At 42.5% G+C, this 23,117-nt stretch overlaps 1 protein-coding gene and 1 long non-coding RNA gene across 2 annotated transcripts; one reads left to right on the top strand and one right to left on the bottom strand.

The window, feature by feature from the left end:
* Positions 1-1,281: 1,281 nt before the first annotated feature.
* LOC133904020 (uncharacterized) lies at positions 1,282-3,377 on the bottom strand. The gene is made up of 7 exons (XM_062345508.1): positions 3,168-3,377; positions 3,032-3,080; positions 2,764-2,904; positions 2,109-2,345; positions 1,893-1,932; positions 1,725-1,822; positions 1,282-1,646 (listed from the first exon to the last, which is right to left on the bottom strand). Exons 1-7 carry the CDS (start codon positions 3,368-3,370, stop codon positions 1,629-1,631), a joined length of 786 nt encoding a protein of 261 aa, XP_062201492.1. The 5' UTR covers positions 3,371-3,377; the 3' UTR covers positions 1,282-1,628.
* A 72-nt stretch (positions 3,378-3,449) lies between these two features.
* Positions 3,450-20,892, top strand: LOC133904021 (uncharacterized). The gene is made up of 3 exons (XR_009907387.1): positions 3,450-3,792; positions 3,906-4,077; positions 20,614-20,892. It is a non-coding gene; the product is annotated as an uncharacterized LOC133904021 (long non-coding RNA).
* The last annotated feature ends 2,225 nt before the right edge of the window (positions 20,893-23,117 follow it).

Genomic DNA, 23,117 nt, shown 5'->3' with positions numbered 1-23,117 from the left:
AGTGAGAGACCTCCTACGAAGGCCAAAACTGATACTGGAAAGGAAGCTATTTCCACTTCAATCTTTACTAATGTGAGGCAAAACCTATCTCAAAAGTGTTTCCTTTTTTAGGCTTGTTTATGATCTCTCTCAAGGTTCAAGGTCCTAGATAGACCCATTTGAATATGACTCAAACTATTGATGGAGTTAATATTTCATCATCTGATAATAACTTTAAATGAAAAAAATTCAACTACATGGTTATAGATTTCGAAAGAGCTACAATTTTTATATAAAATTTATCTTCATCCGATTTCATATGCAAAAATTATAAGCTTTTAGAACCGCCTCTAGAAATCATCCTCGTTACCAAAGATAATTCACATAAAGAATCGTCTCTAGAAATCATCCCCATTATCAGAGATGATTCACATGTGATAATCATCTTATTTCTAGAGGTTCTTCACCACCTCTAGAAATAACCTTTATTTTACACCAGCAGTTTACGTAAGGAACCATCTATGGTAGTCTTTCTATTTGCACAGAGTCGCATGTGAAAATTTATTTTCACATACAGCTCGAAATTGCAGGGACCTGCTCAAACGGTTTATCATTAAAACCGCCTGTAAAAAAGCATCGTAAGTGTCAAAAAATAGTTTTTTAGTGGTGTGTTCATTCATTGACTTTTAGGATTCTGCTTACTTGCAGTAATTTCCTAATGGATAAGAATGCACAATATGCACTTCAGACAAGAGTTACGAGTCAATAGGAGAGCAGGCAATCCCATTTGGTCAAGAGAACAGTTATGCTTCATTGCCGTGTTATTCTTTCTCTCGAGTCTTGATACTCGACCATGATGTGTAACAGTGAAAGTTTTTCCATCTACAAAAAAGTGCAGACTTCCTCATATTTTTACGGCAAGATGTTGCTGACCTCATGTGAATATTACAATTACTTTCTGTATTTTGAAATCTAAGTTTCATGTTGTTTCTTTCTTTCCTTCTTTTTACTTTGATTCCTTTCTTTTCTATGAATTTTTTTTTAACTTTTGAGACATATATCTGGAAGTTGGCTACAGAACAGAGCATGAGGTGTGGACTAGACCAGTAGTTGAAATGTCATTTATAATATTATCATACAACCTTCTATGGTTTGGACTCGAAGAGTTTGCTAGAGCATCCCATGGGAACACCAAGTGAGCAACTGGCTGTTTCCTTGCCACTGATCTGGTCAGAACTAAGTATATTTGTCAGAACTAAGTATATTTCAAGATAAAGGATTGATGTTAATCAAATATATCTCTGCTGCCTAGAAAAAGGTTCTCATGGCTGTAGTTATCTGAAAATTCTGATTCCCATAGTACTTGGATTAATACATCAGCATTAACAAAAAATATGACGCATGGAGTAAAGTATGATGTCACTGGAAGATGAAACACGACTAAATTCTTCCATTTCTCAGTAGACTAAAACCAATTAACATCAGTCTAATTCTTTATGGGATCTAATTTTAGGACCAATGCACATATAATGGAAAGCAATCCACAAATCGAAGTAGCATAAGTATTTCCCTAAAAAAAGAATAAGAACCTCAAGTAGTTAGTGTGGCAGTAAAATGGTAACTTCTGAAATGCCGTACAATTGAGAATGTCATAATATTTCAGAAACCTGCATAGCAAAATATTTTCAGTTTATACGACAAGAGAATATTAGATGACTATAAAAACAAGCGATGGCGTATCTTACATGTATTGGCATCTCTGCAATCAGCAGACCACTGGTTTCTTCTAGACCCCTCAGTGTTGCCACCTCGCCACCAACAACCATGTTAATCACAATTCCATCTGCGCCATCATGACCCATCAGCTACAGAAAGCACAAGAAATGGATTGAATCAATGTTTTCTTAAGATACCTGCTGCCAAGCATGATGACACACGCCTTAAGTAAGATTCCTGAAAAACAACTAAAATCATCAGGTAAGGCAAGACTTCTAAAAGTTTGAACTAGAGGTGCTCAACGAAACTGCATGATAGCAAATATCCAGAAAAAAATATCAAAAAAGCTTCATGTTTTGGGCCATAAATTTATAAAAGGTAACAGGTATACACAAAATATGGGGACGGCTCACCTTCTTCGTGGGCAATTCATAGTTTATCAGCACACGAGCCATTAGGGGAGCCTCTGCCATCGCTGCCAGAGGTAAGCAAGCATCTGTTGCAACTATAATGCATAGTTTCGAGCCCATGCTTTCAGGCTTGGAACTTTCGGCGATATCAGTAGCTTTGGTAGCCTGATTCCACTGTGTTGTTGCTTGACGGAACTTCTCAAGAATGGATGCACGCTCTGCTTCAGCCTGATCACTGTACTGTACATACCAAATCTATTAGTGGTGCAACATAGCCAAGTGAAAGTATCTTTGTAGCAGGGGTCATAGACATAAGAAAACTTGAGACAATGTTCAAAACAGTGGTGAAAGACCAGCAGGAAAACTTGGGACCTCTGGTTACAGAACAACAAAATATGGATATTTGTAGAAGAATAGCTAACATTGTCCTCCCATTCTGCCCAGTGATAGAATAAAACATTTACAGTTGCATAAAAAATATATTTTCCTAGATGCAGGTATATTGATACATATCAGCTTTTTTTCAGTGAATTGAACAAATACCAACGCAAACAATGTATGTATCCATATACCATAACTGTAACATATTGCAGTATAACTATGCTGTGATTGTGGATTACAAATGCAACGACATCAATTTGCAACCAAGTGAACATACCAGCGGCGATAACGACACAAAGGGGAGGTTGGCAACGGCAGCACAGAGGGCATCAAGCTCATCCCGTGACGAAACGCATACGAAAATCGGCAGCCCACCGCGCCGGTCAGCGACAACACCTAGAAGCTCCAAGAGGGTCCTCTGCAATACGAATCGGAACTGATTAATCCGCAGTACGGCTTACTGGGCAAGATTAGCATCCGACAGAAATGAAATCCAAGTGCACGGGGGCCACGACGGCGCAGTGGAGGGGGGAAGATGCACGCACCATCTTGAACTGGAGGCGGTCGACGGCGAGGTAGTAGTGGCGGCCGGGGCTGGGGACGAAGAGAAGGGCCACAAGAGTCAGTTACGTATGTAAGACGGGGCGCGCGAGTGGATCGAGGCGGTTGGTGCCCTCTCACCTGGAGTGGGACGGGGCCGCGGCGGGTGAGATCGGGGACGGCAGCGCGTCGGCGAAATCGGTGCCTGAGGCGGCGCCGCCGGCCGCAGACCTCATCGCGCCTCGTCGGAGGGGGAATCGAATCAGGGGAAGTGGAATATTCCTCGCCGAAACCAAGAACTGCAGAGTGTGCAGACATACGACGCCCGTCTGACCGAGAACCATAGTTAAGTGGCCCGACCTGACTTTATAGCCCAAGGGCTAATGTTTGGCCCAGAATATTTTCAGCGGCATGAGGATGAACCATTTTTGTTTCATTTTAGGGTTCGTTTGGGAGGCTGAAATCCCGAGAGATTCCGGCCTTTTCTAACGCTGAAAATTCACTCCGTGTCAGATGAACGTAGCCTTTGTTTGGCCCATTTCACGGGATTTTGCGGCTTGATCCGTGTGGTTTCCACGGGAAAGATATCCACGCCAGTCCAGGTTGGGCTCGATTCCCCATCCCAGTCATGACGCTTCTGCAATACTCGCGAGCTGCCGTCTCCATTGCCGCGCCTCCACCTACTCGACGCTCGCATCTCCTCCTCCATTGCTGTGCCTCCACCTCCACCAGCACCTCCGCTCAGGCACTACCCATCGGCGACGATGTGAGTCCTCTCCTCTCACCGAATATCTTCTCAGACCTCACCGTCAACAGAGACAAGGAGATGAGCTCTAACTTGTTTCCCATGAATTTCTTCTCATATCTCACCATCAACAGAGACAAGGAGATGAGGAGGATGATTTGAAGAAGCGAAGAGACAGCTACATCAATGGTGGAGACCGTAGGTCACGCTGGGAGAGGTGCTGCGACTGAATCCGGGGTGTATTCAATCGTTGGCGGCCACGACTAGGCTAGGCTCAGAGCTTCTTCGTTCTCTCTCTCACCGAAGGTATGGAAGAAAATTCCTCTTTACCTCAGATGGTGTGGTGATGCAGATGAATTGGTATTTGTTCTTGCTAGATTTGATAGTTACATGTGTTGATTTCATGCAAATTTTGGTAGATTTAGTTACTAGTTATTTTCACATGATTCATTGATTGGGTGGTAGATTTGTTCATATATACACAAGTATACAATCCGGTGCCACTTGCCCACAACGCCGACGATCTTATTTTTCATTGAGTCTCCACATGTAAACCAGATTGATTGATTGAGTCTCTCTTTTGGAAGGTTAACAAAAGTTTTTATTTTCCCCCTTTTGTGAGGCTTCAACTTGGTTCATCATCTTGTATTTCTTTTGTTAGCAGTTTTTCTACAGAATTGTTTTTTTAGTAGCATACTATTTTGGAGTAGAACTCTTTGTTGATTTCACATGCTGATAAAGTTCCATGTTTTCATATTTCTATATTGTGATCATCGGTTCTGAAAATTCTGTTGTGCCAAGCTCTAATCCTCACTTCAGCAATTTCATAAGTGACATGATAATTGGATATATTCTCTTTTGTTTAGATAGGTTCAGAAAACTCGAAAACTCTTCTGTTTGGGATAGGTAGGAGACCAGTGTTGCCTTCTTTGTACTGTGTATCTCTCATTTGTTTCAGTTTTTCCCTTTCATTCATTTTTCTTGTCGGATTGAAGATCATTATAGGGAGACCTTGCATTACAGTTGACAAAAGGAGAGGCCTTTGTACTTTGTGAATCTTCTTTTTGCTTGTAGTGCACCATATCACCCTGTGTGCGTCATTACAGATAGGTTTGCCAACTTTTCATCTGAATACTGGATACAAAAGGTTCAGTCTCAAACTGTAACTATCTAACTGCTGTGTCTGGCAATACGGTGATTGTTCAATCTTAGAAAACTACTGTAATTTGTGACAAAATACTACAGTATTGTGCATCACTCAACTTTCTAAAGACAAATATTTTGTATTTGTTTAGATAGGTTTAGAAAACTTAGAAATTTATAGTAGCAATCTAGCAGGTCAACTGGTTCATGTAGAATGTAGTTGTGATGGTGTCTATCATTCTATTGTAAAAGCTGAATAAGACTAGTCTTACTGGTACCCTCCAGGCTTACATCTTATACATTTGTAGTTGGGCTGGTGTTAGCTTGGTGTTTTGCCTCAAGCATGCTATTCTAGGCTCACCTTCCCCTTAATTTTGACTTACGATTTGCCAAATGTTGTATGGATAGCCATGATTATTCCAATTACCTGTACAGATTCAAAAAGTTAAACATGGAGTGCTTAAGTGGTCAATTTCTCTTGTATTCATTATTCACGTAGAATCTTCATTTTAACTATCTTTGTTTTACTTGTTCTCTTACGGTTTAAGATGTTGAGGACCTTAGGTATCTAGATTTTGATGATTATGAGCACTACCAATAGTATTTGAAGTTTGCGGATAGACTGCTTGTGTCATATTGTTTCTCTTCTAAATACATGTTAATGTATGTGTGGAGAGAGCCATTTGTGATGTGCTGATGTATGAATGCCATAGATTAGCTTGGGTGAATGTTAGTTGGTACCTGAATTCAACTTTCATTTGAATTCATCTATGATGCGCTGATATTTGTGGTTGTATGGACGGCCGAACTTTAATGTTAGCTACGTCTTTTCTGGAACTAAAAGAAGTTCCTCCGTATAGAGCATACTTGAGCAGTTGAGATAATGTGCTTCTGCATGATGATTGATGATGCACAGCCCCTTCCATGAGATTATGTTTCCGTTGCCCCTGTACTAAATTTGTTACTAGGTCATTCGTGTGCTTTGTGAAATACGAATATTGGACTTAGATTCCGCCTCGAAACTTGCACATGGACCCAAATGTACCATGCATCCTGCTGTTGTGCTGCCCGGTTGCTTTGCTGCATGCTTGCAACATGAAGCAGCTTGGCCTTACAGTAGGGTTTGCTGGGGTTCTAGGTCTGGCCTTGTCATGCATGGATGCTAACAACGCAACCACCATCCTCTATGGACATGTTGCGAGCAGTCGAGCACCCTGGAGATTTCTGAATTTTTAGTGATCTTGCAATGAGTTTATCATTTTATTGAATATTTCATAAATTTTCTTGATTTTTTCCAGATTTTTTGGAGCCGTTTTTGTTTCTTGTGATTTTCAACCCCCAGTTCCCAAACAATGCCAGGGAATATAAACCCGAGTAGGAATACCCCAACAGGGAAATGAAGTTCCATCTAAAGCCCCCTGGGGATCTCCTTCCGTGGGTTCTCATCCCTTTGTTTCCAAAAAAAAGCCTTAATGTGGAACTGGGCTCATTCGCCAATGAATTGAATCGAGGGGTTAACATGTTACAAGGATACAACAATCAGTGTTGTAAGAACAAAAGTGGCATGCCATGGACACCGATCCAAACAAGACGTCCGAGCCCAAAGAGTATGATGCGAAGGCTACATAGGATTAGGGATGAAACGGATGGGATAAATTTTGTCCCGTTCCGATCCATTTTCTACATTTTTTCCAACTATTTTTGAATTTTTTGGACTTACGAGGAAATAGGACAAAAATGGTTTTGCTATTTTCCTGACCATATTGTTTGTATCCTATTTATAGTCAGAAATATTTCATTTCTCCAATTAAGATCAAGCTTCACAAATCACAATATAGCCCATACACCAAGCCCAGCTGGCCAGTCCAAACATCACCTCTATTCCAAACTTCACCCAGACCTCAGTGGCCCAATCTCAGTCGGATGACGACCTACCGATGTCGTTCAAGCTACTGCACCTGTGCCACCTCCAACCCTAGTCTTTGTGTGATTATATGTTATGTCGGGTACTCGAGTTATGATATGGTGACTATATTCAGTTAAGACTTTTGTCATTACGTGGTTTATTTGTGTATCAGTATGAATTCCTTTTGTTGTTATAAATTAATTATGTGTCGCGTCGATGTTTGAAGTTATTGGTCTACGGGTCAGTGTTCCCGATTTGAATTATCTGTTCCTTGTGTTTCCATTCGAATTGGTTTGTTTTTAATATCCCAACATTTCTGAGTTCGTACCCGTTTTTGGCTTTCCCATTTTTTGTTCTATTTTTGAGAGGAAATGTGAAAATGAAAATGGTTAGGGGGTTTTCTGAAATGTTTCGTCCATTTTCATCCCTAGATAGGATCATAGTAGCAAGGAGAGTATTAAGTGGTTACAGCTCTAAGAATGAATGCACATTACAATCCAACGAGTGGATATTTATAGCCCATATTAACCACCCTGGGGAAGATAAGGGTGCAACCTTGAAACTGTTACGATTAATCTAATATGTGATTAATTATTAGCTGCCATTAGCATTTACTGCTATCCGTTAAGGAGGGGTGTCTCCCTAACGACAATTGCCATCTATTCATCATGTATAAATGTACAATCAATTGAAGCAATGAAAGGAATCGATTCACTCTCTATTTTGACTCTCCACTATCTCAATTACATTCCATAGGTTATCACACACTTTTGTTCTACATTGCGCTAATTGGTCAACCAATTTCTGCCATGGGACGATGAACTATGCATCATCCGAAATGGCTAATGTGTGCCAAACAACATGAAAATGGGCGATCCTTAATGGTGGCCTTGACTTCAAAGATGCAATACTTCATCTTATCCCTGCATCCTTACCTCACAACCCTAAGCACCAACATCACCATTGTCGTCGTGGTCAACATCCTTGTCGCGACCTCCGTTGTGATGACACCAGAGTAATAAGATTCATCGATGCCGTCATCCTCTCTTTTCATCGGTGATGATGTGCCCTTCCATGTTATTCCCATCACCTCCTTGCTCAGGGCGACTGCTCCCATCAGGTCCGACAGTCCACGGGGCGATGCCATCCTTAGCTCCTCCAGCCTTGACATGGTTGATGCACCACCAGACGTCATGGTGGCGGCCATTTCCTCACCTTTGAGAAAACCAAGGCCGACAACATCGGCTTCCCCTCTTGAAGGAGGTAGCGCTAGCCAAGACCTCACCTCCAGGAAGCCCTAGCCGGTGGTGCTGGTTTTCACTCCCAACGACAGCGGGCCCCAACCCATGGCGATGCATGGCCCCCCTCCGGCGCCCATCTGGATCTAGGTTAGTGCCACCCAAGTATTTGGCAGTCAGAGCAAGAGCACCTCGCCCTCTTGGCGATGGTGGTCATTCGCACTACCCAAATCTAATGGCTGCCCGATGCACGATGCAAAAGCTCGATAGATGACGCCCTCCCTCTGGTGGTGCCTGCTGGACATCGACCCTCTTCCATGATAGCGCAGTTGGTGCGGTGGCACAATGTGAAGGCGGCCGACGGCGCCCCCATGGTGCAGCTGACCGAGTGATCACATCTAGGAGGCACAACCAAAAGTGCACCCGATCGATGGTGGCCACTTAACCCCCAAACAGTAATACACAAAAAACCCTCAGGTTTTGCATAAATTATGCGCTGTTTGAATATAACTTTAGTTATATTGTAGAAAAAATGTGGATTACTGTATTTTAATTGTATAACCTCAATAATACTTCAGTTATTCAATATATTGTTGTTTCTACACAATTTAATTTATTGCTTGAAATCTCTTTCATTAAAAATTATTAATGAAATAAATATTATTTGAATGTAATTTCCTAGACGTTGATTCCAAGTTATACACATTTTTTGAATATTTTAATTGTATTACCTCAATAATACTTTAGTTTTCTGGAAGTTTTAGCGGATTCACATAGTTTTTTGAAATTGTTTAGAAAAACAAAAAAAGAAGGCAGATGGGTTGTTCAGAGAAGGAGGTGGCCCTCCCACCTCCCAACTTGGGCCCAGGATAGCCCAACCTAGGCCAAGCCGTTCCTTTCCCCCAACCCTAGGGGGTGCCCACTCCCTGTTGGCTGACACCCTCCCCCTTCCTAGCCGTCACCCCTTTCCCCTGCGCCCTCTCCCTTCCCTGCTCCTGGTTGCCCCTCCCTATGGTGTCCCCTGTTGCACCACCATGCTAAGAAGGAAGGAGAAGAGGGGGAAAGAAGAAGGGGAGGAAGGAGAATGAGAAGGAGAAGGAAGGAAGGAAGGAAGGAAGAAGAAGGAAATGAATTCTTCAGGTGGATGACTTAGTTACTAGATCTGCACCTTTTCCTGCTATTTTAGAATGATCTTAGGCATTTGGCTCATCATTAGTGTTGGGGAACGGGTAGGCTATGATAGTGCAAAATAAATTTTTTTAACCATGTTCAACTAAGAAACCATGCGAGTAAGGGATCATGGATCATTATCACTAGATGCATAGTGCAGTGGAAGAAGAGATGAAGCATACCAGTCCAATGTCATGCACGTCAATGTAGAAGAAGTAGCTCTGATAAGCTCCCCGACAAGCTTCGATGAACTCCTCGACATGCCCTTCATAGTCGGGATCAATCAGGAGATGAACCAACAACAACTTCAAGTTCTTGTCATCGAGCTAATCAGCGCCATAGTAGTAGCAACGCCTCTATGTTATCCACATATGCTGCGATGGAATATCATGCATCGATGTGCTAGCACTGCGCGCACGACTAGAGTTTCAGGAGGTCAAGTGGAGAGGGCGCGACTAGGGTATGGAGTAACTCAACCATGCACCACGCCTCCCCATATATATATATATATATATATATATATATATATATATATATATATATATATATATATCTTACTATGGGCTCCCACGTTGGTATCCCATCAAGACTATAATCCCTCATGAATTACAACCAATCAAACCCTCTTACGGATCCAACCCATGTGTCATGTTCCAACCCTTTAAGTGTGTGACTTGTTAGGTTTGTGTACAAATGGCTACGACTCAGAACCCCTTTCTGAACCAAAATTAGTAGGACTTATTGACTCCCAAATATACATAAATATCATATCATCAAAACCTGATATACACATGCACAAATCCGTTTGCCTCACGATACCGGTCAAGCTTAAGGCGAGACACCTATCATCTGTGTGATATCTCGACCATTTACTCAATCTTGTGGTGGTTTACTTAATTTGTGATTAACTCTTTAATCAGATTGGAATGGACATGCACTTTCTAATCCAACCACATTGAAGGGTCTCGAGAAATCTCTCCCGTTATATAGAGGGGCAAATTCCATGTTGATCACTCACATCTCACGAGATACTTCACGACAAACCCGGAAACTACCTTTATAACTACCTAGTTACAGAGTAGCATTTGACAGCCCCTAAGTATACCATTACACATTCTGGGGATGAATGACGATCTTAAACCTAAGGATCATGTAGCTACACCATTTGAGATTACATCTAATGGCACATCATAAAACAATCCGAGCATTATCTCATGGTGGGTCTATCCAACACTATGTTTTCTAACATGTGTACACATTATTGTATTGTTATCTCTATATCTATGATCAATGAAATATGATCATGAATCAATACATGTGCTAGTCTATGACTTATTATTGTCCCACACAATGATATAAGGGATAATTTAGAATAACATAGAAAAAAAGTAACAATGAATAATGGATAATTACCATATTCAGGGTCCCCAGGGTTTCTTGCAATTCCCAAGACATACCTCTATCGCTAGAAAGGGGATGCCTAGATGAAAGTAAGCTACCCGTAGGTACCTAACGCGTCCCATAACCAGAAAGGTTTATTTTCAAGAACAGAAAGGAGGAGTCTAGACACCCATATATATACAGAGCCAAGGGCCCTGTGGAGAAAAAGCAAGACAAAGAGACAAATGGGCTGTTTGATTTTTGGCCCCAACAGGCCAAGCTAAAATTTGGGCAGAGGCCAAATCAAGGTAGCGCCAAATTTTGGTTGCTAAAATGGTGTTTGGTTTAAGGACAAGCTAAAATTTTGGCCGGCCAAAATTTTTGGCGGACGATTGCTGCTCGAGATTTAGCCTGAAACGCTATAAAAATTTTTTGGCCGACCAAATTTTTCGGGGTATGACAAAATTTTGACCTCAAACGAAACAGAGGCCAAAATTTCATGGCATGACCAAAAATTGGCTTGGCTCCCTTTGGCCCCTAACCAAACAGCCCCAAAAATCCAAATAAAGTTGAATACAAAATAAAAGAAGTCGAGAAAAAAAATTGCCGACTAGATTTAGATCTATCTAGGCTAGCTACATACCCCCTTGTAACAGGCTCAGATCAATATAACTGAAACATGACGTAATGTTATTATATTTTCAGAGGTCCTGAATTTCACGTCTCAACCCAGAGTAAAAATGAATCATGGTATCCTCATCATCCTCTTGTATATTACAACGAAGCATAGCAATTTGAAGCTCTTGATAGTAATCATGCACATATTTAGAACCTTGATTTAAGCGCTGCAAATTTTTTTTCAATTCACGTGTATAATCAGGAGGAATAAATCTATTGCGTATGGCACGCTTTAGTCTAGGCCATGACTCAGGTTCTAAGCCACTAGAAACTAAACCATTCCACCAAATAATAGCATAATTCGGGAACTCACAAGTGGCTAGTCTAACTCTATGCATTTCAGGAACCATATGAGAACTATACTTTTGATCAACCGTCATTTCCCAATCCAAATAAGCATCAGCATCATATGCACCATCAAAAGGAGGTATTGAAAACTTAATCTTAGAATAAGGATTATCGCGACCATTGCGATTAACATTATTACCTCCGTTACCTTGACGATGTTGTTGTTGTTCACGAAGTAATTGTTCAGCACGACAACGTTGCTCAGCACGCGCATCTTACCCAACAAAAACCTCACCATCTTCCTGGTCACCATCTCCGTCACCATTATTATTATCATCATGTGAATGTTCATCATCCTGTGGTGGCTGTCGCAACTCAAGGTCGTTCACTCACGTGACAAGGTTAGCAATGCTTGTTCTAATGTCTGTCAATAGTCTAGTATGATCCTGCAAGGCTTTGTTGAGTTCTTCCTTGGACACACAATCCTTAAAATCTGACAGAGAGCCATCACCTGACATGGTTAGTAGAAAACAAAGGACAACACAATATTATCCCTATCAACTACTAGGTGGTGGAAGGTGGAATCGCACACACTCAAGCGTCTTACCACGCTCTTACAAATGTTCTTACCAACGCAGCAAGGAGTAACAACCGGTGACAAGTCTTGAAACCGTGTGAAGCATGGGATGATTGCAAGAGTGAACCTGTTCGGATCAAAGGAGGTGGAGCTTGGAAGGCACAATATGGTAGCAAGGATTAGCAATAACTGTAATCAGATGAGCAAAGCTGAATAAGTGTCCAAAGTATGAATCACAGTTGCTGGTCTATCACGTGTCCCTAGTCCTAGCACAACAGCTGAAACAAAGCTAAACAGGATGATCAGATAAAGCACAAGATAGAAAGACACAGCAAACAACACAAATATCTGGGTGTTCTCTATGTGCTCCTCTTTTTTGTCTTTTAGCACTAGTAGAAATCACGAATATTTTCTTTTGTATTTTTCTGATATTTTTTTTCTAAACTAGGAGCATATAAGAAACAACCACATAAATTTTCAGCTCAAACGGATGCAAGATGTGGCCTATAGAAAATCAAGCACGTTCTCTGAAAAGCGTGCGAAAACTTCGCAGCTCGAATACTCAATCTTCCAAGCCGAATTTGGGAAAAAAATTTTGGTGGAACCTAACAAATTGGGGAGCAACGGATGTAACTTTTTCTGTAGATGTCTATGAAAAAAAAATTTACTTGATTCCGAGTCCGTATGAGAAAGTTATGGCCGTTTTACTGAACCCCTGTCGAGTTAGGGTTTTTTTTAAAGCACCTCTTGCAGAAATTATTCTCGTTAAGGTATGGCAAGCAATAGGATCGCGAGAGGAACAAGGAGTACAGCGGTGGCATGGCAATTGATACAAGGCAGCTTGCGACCTATCTAGGGTTGGCGTGTCGGAAAGTAACACAAGGCGGCTCGTGGTGGCAAATCGAGTAATGTGATGGCTCGACTTGTTGGTAGGGATGGTGGCGATGGGATAGTGGCGTGATCAAAACAGCACGGAGCATTAACTAAAGACCAAGAACACGACTCTAAACCAACAACAAGACTCGACCACGGACACAAACTCAACAACGCACAACTGAAAACAAAAATTGCAAAGGCACAAAAGGTTCTAGGGCAGCAGAAATTGACGGATTTTTTTTTGGCTTTTTCTGGACTCTAGGTAATGAAAAACAGACTAATCTAAAGGGGAAAACGAAATTACCTAACGGGCAACCTGAAAATCTGATACCAGATGATGGGATTGTTGGCCTGATCTTCCGATAGGTAGCGATAAGTCGGTAGGTGAAGAACTTGACGTTGATGATCCAAAGGCTTCGACCCGAACAGATCGTCTCTCTTGCAATCACTACACCACAGCTCCGTTGGTTATCAACCGTGTCGCGCGGTTGACCTCGCCAAGAAGGCTAAATTCCTGCAAGCGTACCGAGGACACAAGCAAGAACGTAGAAGATGCAATCTGAAATATTGCGAATAGAATTCAAGCACTCGAAGTTGGGGTTCCACAAACACTTGCGGCGGCCTAGTCGGTCCGGAACAACAGCGAAAATCTCACAATATGTGTGTAGATCAATATCTAAGCAAAACTCAACCCTAATTGAGGTGGTGGCTACTGTATATAAGAGACTAGGGTCAGCTAAGGACCCCTGGACGCGTCCCTAATGGACTCCAACACGTTACATGGCCCAACGGGCCAAAAGATGGTGGCGCAGCACCTTGATAGATTCTGGATGTTCACTTGTTTCGACGATTCCTGTTGACTCAGAAAGAATTTGGACATGGGACTAGTCCCGTTGGAAAGCCTATCTCCTTATCTTTCCAACCATGTGTAGAACATCAAAAACGGAGTCCGTATGCGTCCTGGGCGACGATTTTAGTGCAGTCTGGTCTTGGACGGACTCGAACTTGATTGGACCTCCACCTTGGCTTGGGCGCCCTTGCTGGTCTTCTCCCGTGTTCCTAAGTAACAATACATCACAATTATTCAGTAGCATCCCATCCTTATCAAAATATAAATGAACACTAAGGAACGAGCTCACCTCGTGATTTAGTTGACGTGCACGAGCTCGTGTCAATGGACCTATTGTTGGAGGAATACTCGGTGTGTGTGTATCCGAAAGAGTGATGTCCTCATCACAAACCTGTGTAAAAATCTTTATTTGTTTCCTCATGATTTGTCTACTCAAAGTATCCTCTTTCTTCAACAAGTTTGTTAGATCGGCGGTTCACCAATCATCGATAGCTGGCGTCGTCCGAGGCGATTAATGACAATAGGCATTTAAGAATCTACAAAGAACATGCTGCTGATTACGCCTACGCCGAGGACTGGTTTTCGGACAAGGGGTTCTACAACAACTTAACCTCTCCAACCGATGAACCGACGATTGATCGGGTGAACTTCGACAAAGAACTTTCCAGCGATGATTCTAGCGATGAGGTAAGTCACTTTATGGATCAATGCACCAAGGATTATGGCATTGAGGTTAAACCACTCGACTGCCAAGACAGTCGTGAATGCCATATTCACCACAAGCCGGGATCTTCCCCTGTAATTTTTGACAACATGGATTGTCAAGACACCTATCTGGAACAATTCAATGAAAAATCTATGATGGATCTACCATCAAGCCGGTTACATAAGCCTTCCATGGCATAATACTTGGATCTTTGGCCACTCACATCGGCAAGATTTTCTGCTTGTTACCTTTAGAAAGCATGACAACTTCTGGATAGAAAATGTTTTGTTCAACGTGGTTGACTTCGAGACGGCATACAACGCCATCTTGGGAAGACATACTCTTGCCAAGTTCATGGCACCCACTCATTACGCTTACCAATGCATGAAGATCTCGGAACCTGAAGGGGTGATCACTATCTAGGGTTGCCCAATGCAGTTCTCCGTTGCGACAAGTGGAGTCTCGACATGGCATGTCAACACCAACCAAGAAAGGTACCTAAGAACTCAAGGATCAAGGTGAACAAGAAGACTCAGTCGTAACCATGACAACATTGCTTCGAGATGCAAACCCAGAAACTAGGGGGCTGGGTTCCATGACTAGTTCATAACCTATGTAATAACACCTATGCTACCCCCACAGTAATAAGGGTCACTGCTTATTGGCTTAATCTAGTCCGTGTCATTTAGGTTTAAGATTTTAGGTCTAAAATAGCTCACAAGTCATCAATAAGCTCTATAAACCCAAGTGTAAGTACTAAGAGTACCTTCATAATAATAAAGATCATATTGCCTAGGAAGTCAATCGAATTCTTTTCCTGCCTTACCTGTTCTTCTATGCATCCTTATGCCTGACAATGGGATAAGCCACTTCTCGAATTTCTCATCCTAAATGCGCACCTAGGGCGGCAAAAAGATTTTCTCGACTCAAAGGCAATATGAGATTTTTTCTCTTTATTGTGTTTGCTAATCAGCTCCAAAAAGTTCACAAGATAAACCTATATCAATGTCTATCTAAATGTATTCTAGGTTCATCTAGTGTGTCTACCGCTCAAAAGAGTTTGCAACCTATAGTCAATCCTAGCAAACTACTCTAGGAAGGTAAACATACAAAGGTAGATTGTAAGAATGTAAATGCGAAAATATAAAGATGGTAGAGAGTGGAAACTCGGTACAAGGGATTTTTATCGCGTTGTATCGATGATATAAACGTCACTCCTAGTACATGTTGGAGTAGCCACCTAGGCTATAGCTCCTGAACGGCATCCGGTCACGGCCCTTGAGCCACTTAAGCCTCAAGTAGGTTGAGCCACTAAGCCACCAAAGTAAGGCCTCACCACAAGCATTTCTTTCGATCACTTGCCACCGTCTTCACTTCAGAGCTTGAGCCACTAAGGCAAGGATCTTCGTGTCTCCGAACAAGAGTCTTGCTACTGCTCCACACCAAGTTGGAGGGTCAACAAGCATGAGCGACCAAGGCTCACGGTGCCAACGAGTCACAAGACTCCAAGATACCGGCATATCACTTGGTACAATATAGGATCATTCCTTGATCCTCTCTCTAGGTAGAAACACCATATAGGTTCACTCCTTGATAGCCTATATAGGAAACAACACCTACAAACAACTCTCTATAAGCATATTAGCACTAATCACTCAAATATTGTGCTTAATTATCTTGGATGATCACTTTTAGTACTTTGGTGGCTCGGATGTCTTCTCAAGTGTCTATGAGCTTCTTTGGACTCTAGCACACTCAAATGGCCGAGTTGGGGGGTATTTATAACCCCAAACCCACGAACTAGCCATTGCTCCAATGGCTAAAAATGACTATGAACACCGGATGATTCAACATTAATAGCAGTACAAATATTAGGCCATCCGGTGTGTACAATAGTAGAAATTTGCCATTGGACCCGCACACAAACTCATTATGAACATCAGATATTCCGGTGTTAATTTAAACTCTATCACCGGATTATCTAGTGTATAGACTTCAGCCAATCGAGCCACTCCTTATTGTGCATTTGTCCGATGTGTACAGTCATCTGATCATCGGACTATTTGATGTATACAACTCCTCTCTTCACTGAAAACCTTCTAGAAAATTCTCTTGTTAAGCCTTTGGTGTACACTCCTCTTGATCACCATAACATTCGGTGTGTACAACTCCTCTTTTCACTGAAAACCTTCTGAAAAATGCTCGGGTGAAGCCTCCGGTGTACACTCCTCTTCTTTGCTGGACTATCCGGTGTGTACAACTCCTATGCTACACCTCCTGGGAAATGCTCTGTTTGTACATCACCTCAACAACAGACCATCTAGTGTGTTGTTCAACTTTTTCTTCTGTGTCAATGACACTCCGGCGTGTATACTTGTTTGAGCATCGGACCATCCGATGAGTTATCTTTTCTGAGTACAAGATCATCCGGTGAGTGCAATCTTATCTAAACTCATCCAATTCAATCTTTTTTGAGTTCGACTTTGGTGGCTTCTTCATGTATAGCATCCTTGAGACCCACTAAAGTATATACTTAACAAATATATTAGTCCCATTGACTATATTGTCATTTATCACCAAAATAATATACATGCCCTAAAAGGGTCATGTTCGCTACAGTACCACTACGCTCTGACCCCTCCCCCTTCGGCATGCCGAAGTCACCCTAAAATGTCATTTAAATGGTGATTAAGTCTTAATTAAATGATTTATAATGGATAAAACTAATGCAGATTAATTTTCTACCTTAATTCAGTAATTAAGCATGAACCTGCATGAATAAGGGAGGCATTATCAATGCTAGTTTGTTATATTAACTAACAGTGATAATAAAATATAGCTTATCTTTGAAAAATTATAACTTTTTCATATAGAGTTAGATACCGATATATTTTATATGAAAAATAGCTCTCGACGAGATCTACAATTTTATAGTTGATAACTATTTATTTGAAGCAATATAGATGCCCAAATAATTATCTAAATGCTGTCAAATGAAAACCATACACTAGACCACTTGGATTGATGAAACATCTACGCAACATTATAAAAATTAATGTTAAATGGTGCTTTGTGAAACAACTCACAATACTGCTACGAAACATTATCAATTGATACGACAAGGGAAGCTCTTGCGAGAAGGGTACGCACCTCTTCCTCTCTGAAGAGGAATGGATTGCGCATACGCGCAAACGCGAGCAGGATGACTCGCATGGCTACGGCAGCGAGAAAGGTGCTTCACGTCGCCGCAGTGCATCGGGTGGCCACGAAAACATGCACGAGACGCGGGACTCCCAGTCCTCAGTTGGCAATCATGATGTCAAGAGAGACAAATGCAACTATTGTGGCAATAAGGGACATTGGGCCCGTGATTTCCACAAGAAGAAAAGGGAGGAGGCACATCTTATCGAAGACGTCGAGGATGAGCCCAGCCTCCTCTAGTTCACGGTGACGTCGCTATCACTAGAACCTCACCATGACCAGGAGGACAGCGTTGAGCAGGGTGGTGGCTGTAACAGCCCAAATAGCTTGAGCATGTTATTAAGTATTATTAGTATCATGTTTAATTATTTTGATCAATTATTAATATGCAATTTGAATTAAACATAAATTGTGAAAATTAATGTTAAGTGGTGCTTTGTGAAGCAACTCACAATACTGCTATGAAACATAGGGCTAGAAATAATTTTAGAAATTAGTCAATGATAGTGAGGAATATTAGTGATTTTTCCCAAATTTTTGGGAATGGTTTTGAAGGTATAAAAATTACCACAAGTTAGAAAAGCTTGCAATTTTGAAGAATTTTAGATTGAAATTGGCTCAAGTATTATGGGTCAAACAAGTTAAAATGGGTTCCACATGAATTGTAGTTTCACACAATATTTGTCCCATAATTTTTGAAGTATTCTTTTGAATGGAAGATGTGGGATGGATATTTTTTCGGCTGGCTATTGTTCATTGCCCATCCCTCCTGCTCTCCCTGCGCTCTCTGCCTTTGGCTGTCGCTTTCCTTGACTTTGGAGGCCAGCCACGTCGCTGGACGAGTTGAGCATGGCACTGTGCTCCTTTCTGAGGTGCTGGGTGTCGCCCTTATCTCCTCCCCTCGGCCTTCCACTCCGCTCTCCCTCTCTTCTCTCTCTCTCTCACTTAGCCGCCTAGAGTAGAGCAGAGCGCAATGCCAAACACAGCACGCACGCGCCGTCAGCCAATCCATCGAGCCCGAGCTGTGAGGAGCACACGGGAGTGTCGTCGAAGCCCTCTTCGCCCGATTCCTACGCGAATCCCTCTGTTTCCCGGCTAGATTTTGGCGCGCCGCGCCGTGTTCCTCATCTCCCGCGCACCAACTCTACACCTTGCCGTTGACCCGCAGTGAGCATCCTCACTCTCCTCTCTCTTTTGTGTGCGTGTGCTTTGGCCCTTGGCCCGCCGCCGGAGCGGGTTTCCTCGGCAATCAAGCTCCGCTGCCCATGGCTGCACGCCGCCGGCCTAGTTCCGATCGGGCCCAACAGCTGGTGAGCACACTGTTGGGTCCGTGTGTCTTCATAGAAGCTATAGCTGCCCTTGTCCAGCTCGATTGCGATGCTGTCTAGACGTCAGTGTGTTGAATCGAGCCGCAGTCGTGCTGTCACCGTTGTGCTCCGCTGCTCGCCACCTTCTAGCCATCGCCGTTGGTCACGTGTGCCTCGAATGGGTCCTCTTCGTGCACCGATGCTCTTGCTGCCCTCCTCCGGCTGTGGCTCACCACCGTTCGCTGCTGGCGAGGCTAGCCGAGCCGGCCGGCTCTCAGGGGCGCAGTGCAGCTGGCCTCGGGTCAATTTTGACCCAAGTCAGCCCGTCGGGCCCCACTGTCAGTCGCAGGGCCTAGCTGGTGCCGAGTGCAAAAAGGGATTAGGCCCTTTTTATGTTCGGTTAAATTCGAAAAAAAATCACAGAATGGCTTTATTGTTCAACTATTAATTCGGCTGAAACTTGAAAAATGCATAGAAAATCGAAAGTTGCTCTGAAAATTGTGAAACCAATTTTGTTAGGTTTGTATGGTCATAATCTACATGTTAAAAATACTAGGAGCTGTGGAATATGTACTGGAATTTTATTAGTTAATGAAGATGGATTTAAGCTTTGTTAATTCATAATTTTGTTAGGTTTGTATGGTCATAATCTACATGTTACAAATACTAGGAGCTGTGAAATATGTACTGGAATTTCATTAGTTATTGAAGATGGATTTAAGATTTGTTACTTCATAATTAATTATTGACAACTCCAAAATTGATTAGGTTAATTTTGCTAATACTATTTTAATATACCCTGTACAGCAAAAATAATCACCTACATGTTAGATATGATTAAATTCTTATTTAGGGTTAAGCTTTGTGTTAAACTTAATTAATCCATGAAATGATTAAATGCTTAACAATAATTCAAACTAAGGAAAACTTTTAATCCTTTAAAACTTATGCATGATGCATTGCATCTCCACTGTTGACATACACTATGGAGCATCCGTCATTGCATGTCATTCATGCTCGTTATTGCATGCATTCTTCATTAGTGAACGAAGGTCTGGAGTTTAGCGCGATCGAAGACAACGTCAACCTTTCGCATTTCTGTGAGCTGTCTGCAGGAAGTGTCGGGCAAACCCCGGAGCAACAATGCAAGCATCTAAGCATACTGCACCCTTTGTTCAAATTAAATGGAGTCTAAATTGATAAATTATGCTTTATGTATGTTTCATTTGTATCGGTCGTAGAGTCACGATTATGGTATGATAGAAATGGTTGGTAGATATTGTTGATGAGATGGTTCGTTTCACATATGTTTATATTGGATCTTTTTACTCTATGTTCATGTTGGTTAAGTATAGGTGCTCACAGATATATATCTAGGTTGCTTACTGCATATGTTTTACTTAACCTTGTGGTCTACTTTTGCTAACAGCTCAATGCATAATCCTTGGAGTTGAGCTCCGTATATGTGCTCTAGATGGTTTAAGTCTTGCGAGTACCTTTGTACTCATACCTACGCTTTCAGGTTCTGCTGGTGAGGGTGAGGTGGTGTTTGGCTACTTCGTGACTGCCGATGCAAGTGGTGGGGAAGGGTAGTACATCCTACTCTGGTGATCCGTAGTTTTTGGGGTGGAGCCTAAGGGCAAATGACTCCACTCTCCTTTTGTTGTTGTTAAGGTTTTATCTTCCGCTGCGTAGTTTCTCTTTGTGTAAACTGTTGCAAATGGTTGCATGCTAAAGAACTTGTAATATAACTTTAATTACTCGCTCTTTCTTATGCTATGTTGTGATGTATATGTTGGAAAGACATGCGTTCCGATCTTGGGCACAAAACACGTACCGGGACTACTGGAATGGTATTCTGGTTAATCATTGAGGTTGTAATTATGAGTAATGATCCTCCTGATAATTAATTAGAATACTGTTTGGACGGTTCCTCAAAGCGTGGTATCAGAGCTTGGTTTAATGAAGTAGCCTAAAACACATAAGACGTTGTTTAGTAAGTATGTCAACCTCACTAAGCAACTCACTAAACTTTATTTGTGTCTCTTCCTGCAAATATGTATGAACATGCTATATTATGCCCCTAAGTATAAACCGTGGATACGAGCGACGCTTAAGTTATTTATTTTTGCATTATGATGCATTTATGATTTATGTTGCATCGATGGAAAGGGTAAGGAACGCATCCTGATGCTGGTAAATATCGGGGGCTCAACCAGTGCGAGGCAAGAGACTGGTATGTTCCGTAAGGCAATGGTACGGGAAGTGCATACGTTGGCAACAACGTATGAAATGTCGCTTGTGCGGCAAGATGCACTAGCACCGTTCATGCTACTTATTCTTTCTGGCACGAAGGGTGATGATTGGTGATATAAATGCCTGTGGTCTTGATGTTTGTTGCGGAGAGACGTGCTCGAGAGAGAAACGGTAGATAGGAATCGAGCATGCATTCATTTTTCCCTATTGGTCATATGCATACATGTTTCCACATATAAGGTATTAAGGGTCCAAGCAAATGATATCTAGCGAATGCTTTTAGGCTGTGTCAAAGTTTGACTTTCCCCTCTTCGTCTTATCATTGCAATAGGATGAGAACCCGCCATAGTCTCGGAGATCTTCTCGAGGGTTCTAATGGGAACAATCCTCCACCGCCGAGCATGGCAGATGTGCTTATGTAAATTGAACAAAATCGTCAACCTTATATGGCGCTCCTCGAAGCTCTTGTGCGTAACACAACCCCTCAAGGAGGAGGTGGAGCTGGACGTCGGGACAACTTCTCGAATTTTCTTAGGACTCAGCCACCCACCTTCACGTGCGTTGAGGATCCTCTCGATGCAGACCATTGGCTTAGGACTATCGAGCAGAAGCTCGCTCTCCTCAGATGTGAAGACCACGAGAAGGCGCTTTTCACCACCCATCAACTTAAGAGTGCGACGGGCGCGTGGTGGTCCAACTACTTGGCCATGCACCCCGCCAACCACTGGGTGTCTTGGGCGGAGTTTCGGCAGGCATTCTATGATTATTATATTCCCAAGGGGATAATAGAAATCAAGAAGCATGATCTATTATGGAGTACATGCAGGTGTTCAACCACCTTGCACAATATGGGCCAGACGAGATCAACACTGATGAGCGAAAGCAATATTGCTTTGTGAATGGCCTCTCTCCCAAGATGCAAGATCACTTGTCGGCTCATGAGTTCGCCGACTTCAACAGGCTGATGAGCACCTCCCTCACCTTTGAGTTCAAGATGAAGGGCCATCAAGAGGAGAAGAAACGCAAGAGGGTTCCGTCGCCTTCTGTGGGCGGCACCTCTCAATGTACCTACATGGAGAGTCAACCTCCACCATCTCACAAGTCATCCTCGATTGCTCTACGGCCGATGTGGATGGTACAATGCCCGTCTCCCCCCGCTCCGCAAGGACAACCTCCAAGACCCGCAGGATCCCAAGTGAGTATGATAGGTGGCCCCGGTGGCCCGTGCTATAACTGTTGGCGCGTTGGACACTATGCACGTGATTTCCCTTACCCCAAATTGATAGCCATGGCGACTGCTCCAAGGCCACCACCCGCTCAGTCTACTCCACAAGTCTCCCAGGCTACGCACGTCCCCAAGCGTGGTAGAGTGCGCCACGTCACTAATGAAGGGGCTCAGGAGGACGACAGCGTGCTCATTGGTACGCTACTTGTGAATTCTCATTCCGCAGTTGTTCTTTTCGATTTTGGTGCATCCCATTCATTCATCAAGGAGGGTTATGCTTTAAGACACAATATAGTTATCGAGACTCTACCTTTTGCCTACCATATCGAAGCACACGGGACTAAGTTAATAACTAATCAGGTTGTTCCTAAGGCCAAGATTCTCATTGAGGGAGTTCAGTTTTCTGCAAATTTGATGTTGCTGGATACTAGAGGAATGGATGTAATTTTAGGAATGAATTGGTTAGCCCAATATAGTGCTCGAATTAATTGTGCTAAGATGGTCGTGTTTCTTAAAAGTCCAAGGGGTGAATGGGTTTCTCTTCA

This window comes from Phragmites australis, chromosome 21 (assembly GCF_958298935.1).
Source record: "Phragmites australis chromosome 21, lpPhrAust1.1, whole genome shotgun sequence".
Taxonomy (NCBI): domain Eukaryota; kingdom Viridiplantae; phylum Streptophyta; class Magnoliopsida; order Poales; family Poaceae; genus Phragmites; species Phragmites australis.
Note: the sequence above shows the minus strand (reverse complement) of the source record. Positions and strands in the feature narration are given on the sequence as shown.

What these genes read in the sequence shown, in the direction of transcription:
- LOC133904020 (XM_062345508.1), bottom strand. Translation starts at nt 3,370, where the DNA reads ATGGTTCTCGGTCAGACGGGCGTCGTATGTCTGCACACTCTGCAGTTC. An exon ending in TTGTGTCGTTATCGCCGCTG is followed by an intron (nt 2,346 to 2,763) that starts GTATGTTCACTT and finishes TGGTATGTACAG; the next exon opens with TACAGTGATCAGGCTGAAGC. An exon ending in GTCATCATGCTTGGCAGCAG is followed by an intron (nt 1,823 to 1,892) that starts GTATCTTAAGAA and finishes ATGATGGCGCAG; the next exon opens with ATGGAATTGTGATTAACATG.